We start from the raw sequence: 14,517 nt of genomic DNA on the forward strand, positions 1-14,517 counted from the left end.
CATGTGCGTTAATAATGATTAGATTTTCAAAATAAATTACACATTCATTCGTTCATTTCTTTGGATAAAACCAGGACCAAAACCAACGGCCATTGTCTCCATCACTCTCTCTCTCTCTAAAACCAATATGGCCATTGCTATTGCTGTTCGCGTGAAACGGTTCGTTTTATGACATGGAGGAGGCAAAGGCAAAGAGGAGGCTCTCCATTCTCTGTTCCCATCTCCGTCCACTCGGGGCAAAGAGGAGGCTCTCACTGCTAGAGATACTTGTTTGGAAGATCAAGTCTTGAAACCCAAAGTTTAAGACTTGAGGGGAGTGTTGAAATTCAAGATGAAAACCAAGTCCAGAAACTTAAGCAGAAGGGAAAAGTTGAAGAAGCAAACAACGACATTCCATTTAGAAGAAAGAAGAAAGAAGAAGCGGTTAAAAACGGTGTCCTTTGGATTAGTGAAAACACGAGTGGCAGTTGCTTTCGGTTATTAGTTTAGGCTTTAGACACGCCATTAAGCCACGTGTCTTGTATCCATTGGTCTATTCCTTTTTCTGTTAGTTTGTTAGAAATGTTAGTTGTATATACATTTTGTTAAGAGAGGTGTTACGTCCACAACATTTTTACAACAAACTATAGGTAGTTAGTTGTTATTGGTTCAAATTTGAACCTAACACTAAGATTACTTTTTTGCTCCAACAATAACAACCAGTAACATCCTGCCACTTAGGATTTGTTGTAAAAATGTTGTGGACATATCATTTCTCTTTTGTTAATTAAGCTTTCTCATTTTTTTCATTTCCTAATCAATAAGATTCAGATTGAGCAAGAAAGCTCTCCTTCATTTTCAAGCCATAAGATTCTCCAATAGGATATTGCGACTTTAAAGTAAAAAGTGCTTACCGGGATTTCTTAATCAGCGCTGCGGCTCACTTCTTTCTTCTTTTTTTTAACCCTTTGCTAGGAAATTCCATTGTAAATAAAGCTGGAATGTTTCTTCAAAGTATGTCCAACATTCAATTATAAATAAAATGAAAAGGTTATGCTAATATATTTTTATATTATCTTTTGGTATGCTTGAATAATTTTATATTATCTTTTGGTTGTGTAGGTTGTTCAGTTCAAAAGTTGGATTGTTTCTTCAAGTATTAGTAACTTTTAATTATAAATAAAATGAAAAGGCTATGCTAAAATATTTTTTTAAATTTTTATTTGGTTGTGTAGGTTATTCATATTTTCTACTAGTTGATTATGAATATCTATTAAATTGCAAGTTCAACAGCTATAAAATGAAAAGGCTATGCCAAAATATTTTTTTACATTTTCTTTTGGTTGTCTAGGTTATTCATATTTTCTACCAGTTGATTACGGATTACCTATTAAATTGCAAGTTCAACAGCTGGATTGTTTCGTAAAGTATGTCCAACTCTCAATTAATGAAAAGGCTATTATAAAATTGAGAATATGTTATCTTTTGGTGTGCTAAAATAATTTTTATATTATCTTTTGGTTTTTACCAAATTATAATAGATTATCTATTAAATTGCAAGTTCACACAAGTTGGAATATTTCTTCAGGTTTATCCAAAATGAAATTCTTTGCTAAAATAGTCCTCATATTTTTGGTAGGCTGTTCATGTTATCCACCAGTTATTTGAAATGATGTTTTACTATAATGACGGTTAGTAAATGATGGTTGGTAAGTACTATGGAGTTACGTCAGTAGCTAGAGTGTCTATCTTTCAATATAAAATTTTACTAAATTACATTCCCATTGTACAAAAAAATATAGAACCCAGACAAGTTGGAAAAATTGGGGAATTTTATAAATAAAATTTTTTTCAAATACTTTAGACCAACATGATATTCAAATTTTGAGATAACCATCAGGATATCAAGCACATTGGCCAAATTGCAGTCGGATATCAAGCACATTGGCCAAATTGCAGTCGAAATTCACATTGAGTAGAACATGAAGTGTTATACTGTCTTTGTGCTGTATTGATATATAGTACACAATTACACTGAGACACCAAATTTCTATAATAAGTTCCAATGGAGGGAGAGCAAGAACTGATGCATTGATATTTGAGAAAGAAAGTTTAAAAGCAGCATTAATTGTTATCTTTATTATTTAACTATATATATATAAAAGTCGAAGTGTAGAATTTAATGTTGCTGTGCTCCTATTGAGCTACATTAGCACCACATCCTCAACCTATTTTCAATATTTTCTCTCATTTTTAATTATTTTTCTTCTTATAAATTTTCCACTTTACAATCACACCTTCTCCAAAATTTACTTACTTTTACCTTTTTATCTCCCCACTATTTTGTACCTTAATCTTACAATTCCAACCCTTCATCTTCCTTTTATTTTGACTTTTCGTCTCTCCATTTTTTTTACTATAAAAATTTGTTATTTTTTCTACCATTCAATTCATATTTTGCTCGTACAAAATGATCTCATTTTTAATTATTTTTCTCCTAATTAATTTGTCACTTTACAATTACACATTCTCCAATATTTACTTACTTTTACCTTTTTATCTCCCCACTACTCTATATCTTAACCTTACAATTTCTCTATTCCTTCATCTTCCTTTTATTTTGACTCTTCTTCTCCTCATTTTTTACTATAAAAAATTGTTATTTTCTTTTTCATTCAATCCATATTTTGCTCACACAAAAAGGTGAGTACTCTCTCTCTCTCTCTCTCTCTCTCTCTCTCTCTCTCTCTCTCTCTCTCTCTCTATATATATATATATATATATATATATATATATAAATCATGCATTATAAAATAAATCATGCATTATACCATGTTATAAAATAGTTGTATATTCCCACGTGATGTGTGGGTCTGCAACTAGTTTTGGTTAAAAATGGAGGACTAGTTGATGCAATTGGAACTGTTCAAATTATACTAGGCCTGAGAGAACTCCAAGGTATTAATGATAATACCAATTTTTCATATCAAAATCAAATAAGATCAACCATGAAGAGTCACAAAAGTGGAATCTTCTACCACGCTATTTAACAATAATTTTACTATCTAAGCCAAGAGAACCAAACCCTGTATATCTACAATTGGGCAACGGAAATTGCAGGCAATATTGGTTGATACAATTCAAGCATAGAGAGTCTGCAGGTTCAGAAACCTGCAGCCAAAACTCTCAACACATACACATCCTTACTCAGCCAATATTTCCTAATAACTAGTACAGAAACTTTGAGCACTACCTGGGGCCAGAAAGCTGTTGTGAAGAGATGTAAGACATTGGGTTATATGAAACACCTGCAGCACTATCAGAAGTAGCATTTATATCTGGATACAACCCTAAGTCCTTCAGCTCATTGGACCCTTCCATTCTTGACATCTCGGCGAATCTCTGGCCATAGAACCGCAAGAAATTTAGTGACTCGAGCCTCGGCTCACCCAAAGACAACCCACCTTCCAACATGCCAACAACGTGAGCCATAGAAGGCCGCAGCGCTGGATCTTCATGCACACAACACAAGGCAATCCGCACTAGCTTCTCAACCTCTTCACTTGTCACTCTTCCCTCCAACCTTGGGTCTGCCAGTTCCAAGTACCTTCTCTGCTGATGCATTTCTAGCGCAAATAGAGGGAAATATATTAGTCTGTGTTCCGAAACAGAAAGGGATGAGGATGGGGCATTTCCTTCCCTGCTACTACTTTTTGTGCTATGGCTCCATGTTTGTATTGAGCAATTTTTTCTTCCCCTCACAATCTCTAGTAAAACCAACCCATAACTATATACATCAGCCTTGTCGGAAATTGAGGAACTCATTATCCACTCAGGTGCAAGATAGCCTCGAGTTCCTCTCATTGTTGTAAATTGAAAGGATTGTTCAGGATTTAGCAGCTTCGACAGCCCAAAATCTGAGATTTTCACTTGTAAATTGTCGTTCAAGAGAATGTTTTCTGGCTTCACATCGCAGTGGATGATTCTGTGCTCACATCCACTATGCAAGTAAGCAAGCCCCCTTGCTGTTCCAATGGCTATTTCCAATCTCTCTTGCCATTCTAGAACAGGACCATTACCGAAGAGTGTACTGCCCAACGAACCTCTGTTCATATACTCGAGAACAAGAAAGCGCTGCCTCCCTTGTGCGCAAAAACCTTTCAATCTAACCAAATTGACATGGTGGATATTCCCAATTATTGAAACCTCAGTACAAAATTCTTTTTTCCCTTGGATTCCCAAACTAGTAATCTTCTTGATCGCCACAACAGTGTTGTCTGACAGAGTACCTCTGTATACAGTACCAAATCCACCACTACCAATCTGAGTCCTGAAGTTCTCAGTAGCAGCTGCTAGCTCTTCATAAGCAAACCTTCTCGGTAAGCCTGGGATAGAGATCATCTCTAGCTCTGCAGACGATGACGAGTTACCCCGGTCTAGTTTTACAGTTTTGGTTTTAGAAAGCCGCTTTTTCCTTAACCAAAGGATTGCAATGATTACAAACACTACTATTATTAAGAATACTGTTAAAGGTATTAGTACCAAAGAAGCGACTGATAAGTTTTGTTTCTGATTTATGTTAGATCCACGAGAAGAACCAACCAAAACTTTAATATAACCAAAACGGTCCTTACCCTCATTGTGGTCTGCCAACATGAAAGAGCCTAAATGGTTTTCAAGAAGATAACAAGAACCAGAAGAAATTTCATGGAAAAAGCCCAAACAAGAACAATTTTGAGAGCATAAATCTTGGCAAACCGACAACGCTACATTATTTTTCACGGGTTCCTTAGCAAAATAGTCCATACCAGGGCCGAATTTTAGATAGGAAATAGAGGAATTCAATTGACTGCCATTTCTAGCTGCAGTACAAGCTGAAGGCAGAGAAAGCGAACGATTCACTGGCATGCAATCACCATTGTTTTGATAACTGAATCCTGGTAAACAAGAACAACTTCCACCCCGAGGCTTTCTTTTGCACAATCCAATTTCTTTGCAACTGAGAGGAAGATCACACTCCTCAACTGGTCCTGCAAATTCTACCTCCCATGTTTTATAGCTCCGACTCCGAGGTCTGAAGATGCTAAAACTGCCATCGGGACCCAACTTACCAATCCTGAAACTTGATGACCCATTCAAAGCTACTTGAACAACCGGGGAATTATCACTTGCTAGCAAATACAAACCTGTACCGTTCATCACCATCAACGATACGGCCTTGTTAGAGTTCCTGACAGCCTTTGGATCCATGGACAATTCCCAATAATTCATCTTATTCCATTGCAGCACCACATCCCTGTCAGTAACTTCAAGTCGATAATCACCCACCGACATGTCCTCGTCGACTGTCACAACGCTTTGCAATGATTTTCCAATGGGAATTCTCTGTCCCGTGACAATAGTGTCCGTCGGATGAGCAAAACTCTCCCACAACGTATTGTTTCCTGCATCAACTAAAACGAGATTTCCTGTCTCTGAAAGCTGCAGAGCAGAAATATTAGAATTGAATTGCGGGGTTGACCAGAGTGGTTGACCAGCTTGGTTTGTGACTGTGAGGCCGCGGACAGTCAGTGACAACTTGTCAGAGTTTGACATGGGTGTGTCGCGGTTGGCTGACCAGATTATGATGTCGGTGTCTCTGTGGACGACAGAGAAGTAATATTTTGAGGAGGGTGGTTTGGCATCAATTGTGGCTCTGAAAGTATCATTTTGAGAGCGTAAGAAAGCGCCACTGGTGTCGTTGAATTGGAAGTGTGAGGCTGTGAAATCGGGGCTGATTGAGTGCGTGGAAATGGAGGTTGAGAAAGTAAGACTTGGAAGGAAAACGCAGCATATAAAGAAGAAGAATGAGAATGAGAAGCAACCCATGCATGCAGAGCAAAAAGGGTAGGAAAAAAATTGGAGTTGGTTTCAAGCAGAATGATGACGGTGATGATGGTGAGGATTGTAGTGGAGGTAGAAGAGGTGGGTGTTTTGGTCTTCTCTTTTGGTCTTCGATTCCATCATTTGGATAGTTATGTCATATTTATCACGCACAGACTTAGGATTCCTTTGTTTTCTGTTTCAAATTCACATTTTTACCTTCTAAACAACATTACACATTTTTTTACCCATAAATATTTTAAAAAATTACAAAAAATCTTGTTTCAAACTACTCTACCACACACTCTCTTACTTTTTTGTGTGATAAATACATTGGCTGAATGAAAGCCACAGGTTCACAACTGTGGTTTTTACTTTTTACTGGCACTAGAATTTTTGTTTTTCTTGTCCTATACATTGGGTTGAGTTTTGGGGCGAGAGTTATTTTCATTCTTTTTTCTGTTTTAATATTTTGCCTTGACTAATATATTGAAGAATAATAAGGGGCAGGTAAGGTAACCAGTCAGGCCTATAGCAGGAGAGTTGATAACCAGAGTACGATCTAATTTGAGTTCATCAACAAGATATATAGTTTAAATTGTCTATGTTCTTTTTAAGTTTTTTATAATTGATGTTACATTACTTTATGCTAACTAAATAAATTAATTTTAAATTAGGGTAAATTACAAAGTTAGTTCCTACCTTTTTTTACACCGAATTTTAATTTAGTCCATAACTTTTTAATTGTGTCAATTTGGTTCTTAATATTTTTAGTTTTGTGTCAGTTTAGTCCTTGTTATTATCTCATGGATAGAAAAAACTAATATGTCAAAAAAAATAATAATAAATTATTTTTTATGCCACATCAAATGCAACTATACTGCCACATAGTTTTAAAAAATAAAAATAAAATAAAATCTGCACTCGCGAGATAAATTTGGGAAACTAATAAGAAGAATTGTGCCTGGAAGTTCTAGCCAATCTACAATTACAGTCATAGTTAGTAAATCGATAGGAAAAATTATTCGATTAAATATGACTATTTGGCTAAATAGCAGATATTATGCTGGCAGTGATAGCAAATGAATGTTGATGAATGTTTTGAACAAAAGATGCGTAGGAAGGCGCACAAATGGAAAATGAGATTCTTTTATATTTTCACTAAATGAAGATGGGAAGGCAAGAGTTTCAGTATCAATTCCAAGCAAGATTCACATAGATTGCATTATTTAAAAGCACTAAAGCATAAACATGATAGCCTCTTTAATCTGCAACTTCAGGGATTTTAATGGAGATGAGGGAGAAGAGATGGATTTTAGAACCTATTAGTTTCCCCAAACTTATCTCATGTGTGTAGATTTTAATTTGGTTTTTTTTTTTTAAATTGATGTGGCGATACAGTTGGCAATTGATGTGATATAAATTTTTTCTTTTATTGTTCTGATTGACATCAGCTTTTTTCATCCAAGGATAACGACAGAGACTAAATTGACACAACACTGAAAAGGTTTGAGACCAAATTGATACAATTAAAAAGTTATGGACTAAATTAAAATATAGTGTAAAAGATAGGGACCAACTTTGTAATTTACCCTTTAAATTATTAATTTATAAAAGTTAGATCCATAGCCATTGTATTTTTATTTTATTTTTTTGATGAACAGACTAAAACTTTATTCGTGAAATTCAAATACAAGAAACACGATGGATGAGGACTTGTTCTAAGAAACAAGGACATTCCTCCATCAAAGCATAGCAATCAATGAAGCCAAGAGCTTGTTTTGCTAACAAGTGAGTCGGCCTATAGCCTTGTCGTCTAACATGAGAAAAACTCACATTTATAAACTCATTACATTCAACTAACATCCCATAAATTAGTGCAAAACCAGAAGATGGAGTAGGTGAACATTCCTTAAGAGCCTGAACAATGGTTAAGGAATCTCGTTCAAGAACAAACTCTCTAATGCCCACTTCCTTAGCAAAAATAATACCAGTTTCAAATGCTTTTGCTTCAGCTTCAATAATCCCCAATAAAGCATGGATTTTCTTGCTCAAACCTAAAATAAAATTCCCTTCATGGTCACTAATTAAAACACCAACACTAGCAGCTATACGTGCAAGTTAGATTTGAGCTTATATAGAGAAGTAAAATAAGTTATCTAATAATACATCTATATGAGAAAGTTTGAAAAGATGCTAGCGTTGACATGACACTCGAGCAAGAAGAAGAAAGTGACAATAGGACATGAAAAAGAAGCACATTTAAACAAGAAGAAGAAACTAATGACTAAAGAAACACAAGATGTATGTGGAAAACCCTAAGGTAATGATAAAAAAACACATTTTGAGCAAGAATGCATTCTTTTTCTATTTAGCTAGTATTATGTGTGAAAAGAGACCAATTTCTTACAACCAGGTTGTTTTTCTTTCCTACCAACTCTCTACTCTCTTCTCAAAATATCTACTTAAGTTCTTGCCCTAATAACACAGCTACATGTTCCTCTTATACTCTGAGGAATTACTCTGAGGAATATGGCTAAGTACAAAGACAGGTGTCAAGTTATTATTTCTTTATTTTAGACCTTTTCACAGTTGTGATATTATCTGCTGACTAGAGAATAAAAACTACACCAACGTGGCACTAGGACCAGTAGGTAGGTGACTTTGCCACTGCTTGGAAAACAAGTCATTGAGAGGGACATTAGAAGTACTGTGATTAATACACGCGTCTATGAGATGGTCCATCATGCATTCAACAAATAAGGGGTGTTCTCATAGCCTCTAACCTTAGAAAGTCAGTATCTCCCTTTTTGTGAGTGTTTAAGTACCATGTCAGGTTCAAATCCTACTCCTTTCCCAAGACAGTCATGCCTTTAGTACAGACCAAGACAAAATCCCTTAACCAACGCTTCCTCTCCTCTTGCTCACAGCTGCTCCATGTGTAAGGTCTAAATTTAACCACTTTTGCATTCTCCCATTCCTTAGTAGTGTTATGTACGTACAGCGGCCTTTTGAGCCGAGAATATAGTAGCATCCACATTAATCTTTTATAATGGAAAAATAGGAGGAGACCACTTCACTTCCACTTGGGTTTGTTGTGTCAATTGTGTTAGAGGGGTATTGCTTGTAGCCCAATACTCTTCCAAGTATGATCTACACCAATCAACCAGACCTATCTTCCTCAGCTTTCCATGAATCACCTCATTTCTATTGGTCCACAAAGCCCATGCAATAGTAACAGTAAGGCCAGCATCTTCCATAACCCACTATGCATCCATCAAAATACGCCATAAGAACTCAAAGAAGGTCCAAAAAGGAATCAACGACGGCGAAGTGAAGAGAGACAAAGAAACCCATGTGTTTCAAGCCTTAGAGCACTCCCAAAACAGATGAAAGAAAAATTCTAAAGCATTGCCACATTCCTCACACATGCTATCAACCAAAACCTTTCTACAAACCAGATTTTCTTTTGTAGGTAAGATGTCACGGGCAGCTCTCCAAGCAAAATGTTTGATTTTATGGGAAATTTGAATTGACCATAATATCTTCCAAAACCGTATATTACTCCCATCAGAACAAGAGCTAGTCTCCCCATTTGTCTCTAATTCTAGAGTCAGCTTATAAGCACTTCTTATAGAGAAAAATCCATTTGAAGTTTTAGCCCATACCTACCTATCATCAGGCATTTTAACACTCAAAAGGAATTCTAGCGATAGCCTCAACCTCAAAAGAAAGAAAAGTTCTATTCAAAAAGTTCCAATCCTAGCGCTTGTTCTCCACATCAATAAAATTGCAAACTCTATAGTCCAACGGAAGCATACCTTTATATGAAATTACTTTGTGAGTAGAAGAGCTAGGTACCCAATTATCCTCCCAAACCCGAATCTGCCTACCATTCCCTAGGTTAGACTTCACTAACCTCGCACACTTTCTAACCCAAGTACAAACTCTGGGCTTTACCCTAGGTAAGCCCACATTATATTTATGCAAAATATCCCCACGCATAGTTCCCACATTCTAAGGAGACTTATCCACCTTGGACTTACCCAAATTAAAATGTCTCTTACAAATGTTTATCACTTATTCATCTTCATCTTTATCCTTGCTGAAAACACGAGACAAGTGAGTTCTTTCATATCTTTCTATTGATATAACCAACTACGTATTGTTGTTTGGTTACAAAAATTCGTTTTTTTTTTAAAAAAAAAATTTCACTCCAATATGTCTCTTTAATGCCTTTTGTTAACTTACCTCTGTTTATAGGTTTTTCTTCTTCTTATTCTGTCGATTGCAAGGAGGAAAGTCCTATAATCATGAGGAACCTTTTTTAAATGAGAAGTAAATCATGGAGCGAAATGTGCGAAATGTGCTTCTACTCACTTCATTGTGGTCGTTAATGTCAAAAATGGGAGAAAGCATTTTGTCGACGCTGCCATAATAATCTCAAATGTTATCGCTGCTACGGAATTGAATACGGTGACTGATGTTCTAAACCTGGAGCAACATGGTCTTACTTGTAAAGTCCTTTTTGTTCCTAGGCATATACTGAACACTGTTTACGGTTTAGCAAATTTTGCAACTAGAGTACCAGTTCATCAGAGCTGGGTACATCCAGCCTTGTTGAAAGCCTATTGTTATAGATGTTATCAAAAGAAAAAGAATATTAATTGTGAACTATAATAGAATTATGGTAATTCAAAACAGATGTAATTTTCTTTTCTCTAATTTATTTTTTCATATAAAATTTTATTTATAGATACAACGATAATTGAAATATTGCGTTTTTTATTTGATGACAAAAGATTTTATCAATTAAGTTAACTAGAAGTTTAAAACTCACAACTCACAAGAAACATAGTATTCAGTCTCTAATAATTTTTTCTTACATGGGTTTTTATTTTATTTGTAATTATTAGTCCTCAGACAACTACTGCATTTTTTACATAAATTTCCTAAAAAATATAATGATTAATCTCAATTTTTATTGATAATAATGATTCGAATCTATGGTGTTGATTCCATGAAATGTATTACATAATAGAAGTTTAAATCAAAGTTTGGCACACTGTTTCAATTTAAGAATATACATCAAAGTTTAATTATTTACTTAGTTATCTATGGTCTCTTTTATGAATAGCATGTCTATATTAAGTAACATACACTCAAGGAAATATTATCTTTTATTTTGAAATGCATTTTATTTTGGCTATAGATAGTTAAAAAATAGACCTCAACATCCATAATTTATGCAAATTTCATTGATATACTTCAGTTTCATTCTTTTCATACTTATAAACGCTTCTTATCTATGTCTATAATTTCAAATACAAGTTTTTAACGCTACTACAACCATGTTATCTTGTCATGCACTTATTGCGTTATTCAAGCAAAAAAAGAAAAAGAAAAAGAAATCTTAATCATTAATCTTTCAACTCATTTGCATGTAACTAGATAAAGGTATCAATATTAAGCACATTCATCGGCATAGCCTTTTTAAATGTTCACATACATTACTCCATCAAAAGATGGTTAATCTTTTTTGCCAAAATCTTGTTGGGGATGCTTTCTGAAAGTTCAATTAGTATGTAAAACACTAATGAATGTTTAGACTCCCAATTTCAAATTAAACCAACACAAACTTATACTCAAACAATATATGTGAGGAATAATAGGTACAAGCAAATACCCAAACAAATAAACAACTCTACACCATAATTAATCACAATAAAGCAGCAATTAAAATGTAAGAGTAAGGGTTAGAAAGATGCAAACACAAGGATAACATTGACACGTTTATCGAAGAAGAAACCGAAGAACTCGGCAAAAAACCTCTTCGTGGCCCTCCAAGCGATCAAATTATCCACTAAAGAATGAAATTGGGATACATGAATAGCAATAGACCCTCCAAGCCTAATCTACCCAATGCACTTAAACCCTCCAAGCTTCTTGCTCCAATAGGGTTAAGCCTAATCGTGTCTTCTTTAGCTTCTCAAATCCCACAATAAGCCCATTGCATCAACCAAACAAATTTGGTCCTCTCTGAACTGCTTTCCAAGCACCAAAATACCTCCTCACTGATATGGGTATAGTGAGATAAGGATTTGGCTAATGCACCTCTCAAGGATATGTCAATGAAGAGGGTGAGAGTATAGGAATTTGGAGAATCAAATGTCTAAGATTATGGGTGAGTCAATCTTGGTTTTCTCTAGGGTTTCTCTCTCAAAATTCTCTCTGGAAGCTTTCTACATTTCTTGGGTATAAGGGTATTTATAGTAGGGTATGCGAGAAATGTGAAATTCAGTTTTCATCCAAACAGGGTATTTTGGCGACTTGACCTCACAATTGGAACGAGTCGCGAGATAACTTTCAAGCCAGACTGTACTTTTTGTCTTATAGTGCTCCAGCTGTCGTGACCCTTCAGCTTCTTATATGCTTCACACGTGTGTCACTTTGGCGACTTGTCAGTCGCGAGATCTAGTCGCGAGACTCCTTTGAGTGTACATATCTTGAGTTTTCTTCACACTCACTCATACACAACTCTTACATAATTCCCACCTAAATACAGGATATCTAATTGCTAAATTACAAACAAATTTGGCATGAAACAAAACCAACACATGATTGAATAAATTCAACCTACACTTTCACAGGGGAAAGCATTTATTATTAAAGGAGCAATAACATCCATTTCAAGGTGCATGCCTAATAGAAACCCATATGCATAAAGACAAACAAAATTAATGGCCTTTCACCATTTTATGCTTAGGAAAACCTATCAACTTAATTCTATCGGAACCAAAAGCTCAATAAAAAATCAGCGTATATTCCATTTAGAGTTAGAACCAAAAGCCCTTTCATGGTAGTAATTGCCCAAAAAGAGAAAACATACCCACAATCATAGGGAATCATAAGGACAGGCCAAGGGGCTTATGGTGAAATCCAAGAAATCAAAGAAGAATGGTAATAATGGGAGAACACCCATTCAAATTCATGTATAAAAGGAAGGACCTCACCCACAAAAAAAAACACACACACACAACTACACATAGCCTTGCATCTCAAATGAAAAGTCTTAGTGAAAAGCATAATAGAGAAAAAATAGAGTCAAGAGAGTATTCTTAAAATGTAGTATCACCACAGAATGAGAGTAACTTAGCAGAATAGCAAACTTGGCATGCACCAATAGGGCAACTTTCTCTCTCCCACAAATTACATCCTCGCCCTAAGTTCCTGAGCTTATTTAAGCAAAGGTCAATCTGACTCATGTTCAAAACGTCACAGTTTTGTGCTCATAAGGCAATAAGACTGTAAGAGTTGGAACTGAGAGCTTTTTGGCCCAACTTATTATGTGGAACACAATTTATATATATACAAATACGTATAAGTGTGTGTGTGTGTGTATTTGAGAATATGCATGCTAACATGTTGGAAACTAACATTTGCTTTGTAAATATTTTCTTTGGGTTTTACTATTTTTTTGCAGACTTTTAACAGTAGAGCAAGTAGAGTAATATTCTTTTTGTGGAAAGTAGAGTAACGTTCCCACAAAAAAGAAAAAGAAAAAAGAGAAATGCTTATTCTGTGGAAAGTAGAGACAGTCTCATTGCATAGTAGAAAGTTGAGAAAAATCCATGCTATAGTAGAAGATGGAGAAAGGTTCCTTCCAAGTAAAAGAGGAGAGAATAGGCCCATTTTGTAGCAATGTTCCTTGCACTAGATTTAATTTGTGCACAGATTGGCAGCGGTAGAATGGGACCTTAAAACCTATTTTGCAAAAGCGTCAAACTCGACTCACTTTTTAGCAAAAAGCCTAGACTAAAATATGTCAACTAGCATCTAGACACATGTCTATGGTGTAAATATAAAATAATAATAACAATAAAAAATAAAAAATGACCCATAACAATCTTTCAACTTAAATTATTAATGATCTTATATTGAATTTTTGTCCCCTTTTACTTGCTTCAATTATATATTTATAATTATCTTAGATTATGAAGTAGTTTAAACATAATAATAATTTAAGCCTGATATATATAAAAAAAATTAAGCCTAATAATAATTTGCTTACAAATATTATAATTTATACAAATGTAATTTACACTTGCATTTTTTTTTTATGTATCTAAATAAGTACTTTTTACTTATAATCTTTAATTTAGATTAAAATCATAGTTTTGCCATTGACAGATTAAGTAGTAGGTAGGGATGGCAATGAGGCGGGGCGGGGCCAAAGGATGGGATCTTCGCCCCCACCCCGTATAGATTTTTCTTGCCCCATCCTCGCCCCGCCCCGCATGACGGGGAAAATTTCTTGCCCCATCCCCGCCCCTTAAAGCCCCACGAAAACCCACGAAGCCCCGCCCCACACCGTAAAACTTTATTTCTTGTTAATTTTCCCTATAACTATTACCATTTTTTCAAATAAAATGACATGTTTCAATATTAAAAATATACTTGAAATTATAAATAAATTTATCATATCAAATCAAACTAATTTTTAGCAAAAACTAAATAATATTATCTAAATGTTTAACAAGACAATGTCACAACAAAAATCTCATTGTATGACACAAAAATTTCATATTACGTTAATGATGAAAAGTAAGTTGAGACAGATATATGAATCATGAATGAAAAGACAAAAAAAAGAGTTAAAATTGGTACCTTATTTCC

General features: G+C 35.0%; 1 protein-coding gene across 1 annotated transcript; it reads right to left on the bottom strand.

The window, feature by feature from the left end:
* Positions 1-3,009: 3,009 nt before the first annotated feature.
* LOC142620973 (G-type lectin S-receptor-like serine/threonine-protein kinase At5g35370) lies at positions 3,010-5,899 on the bottom strand. Its single transcript, XM_075794293.1, has one exon. It carries the CDS (start codon positions 5,845-5,847, stop codon positions 3,229-3,231), a length of 2,619 nt encoding a protein of 872 aa, XP_075650408.1. The 5' UTR covers positions 5,848-5,899; the 3' UTR covers positions 3,010-3,228.
* Between the last annotated feature and the right edge of the window lie 8,618 nt (positions 5,900-14,517).

Source organism: Castanea sativa, chromosome 12 (genome assembly GCF_040712315.1).
Source record: "Castanea sativa cultivar Marrone di Chiusa Pesio chromosome 12, ASM4071231v1".
In the NCBI taxonomy this organism is placed as follows: Eukaryota; Viridiplantae; Streptophyta; class Magnoliopsida; order Fagales; family Fagaceae; genus Castanea; species Castanea sativa.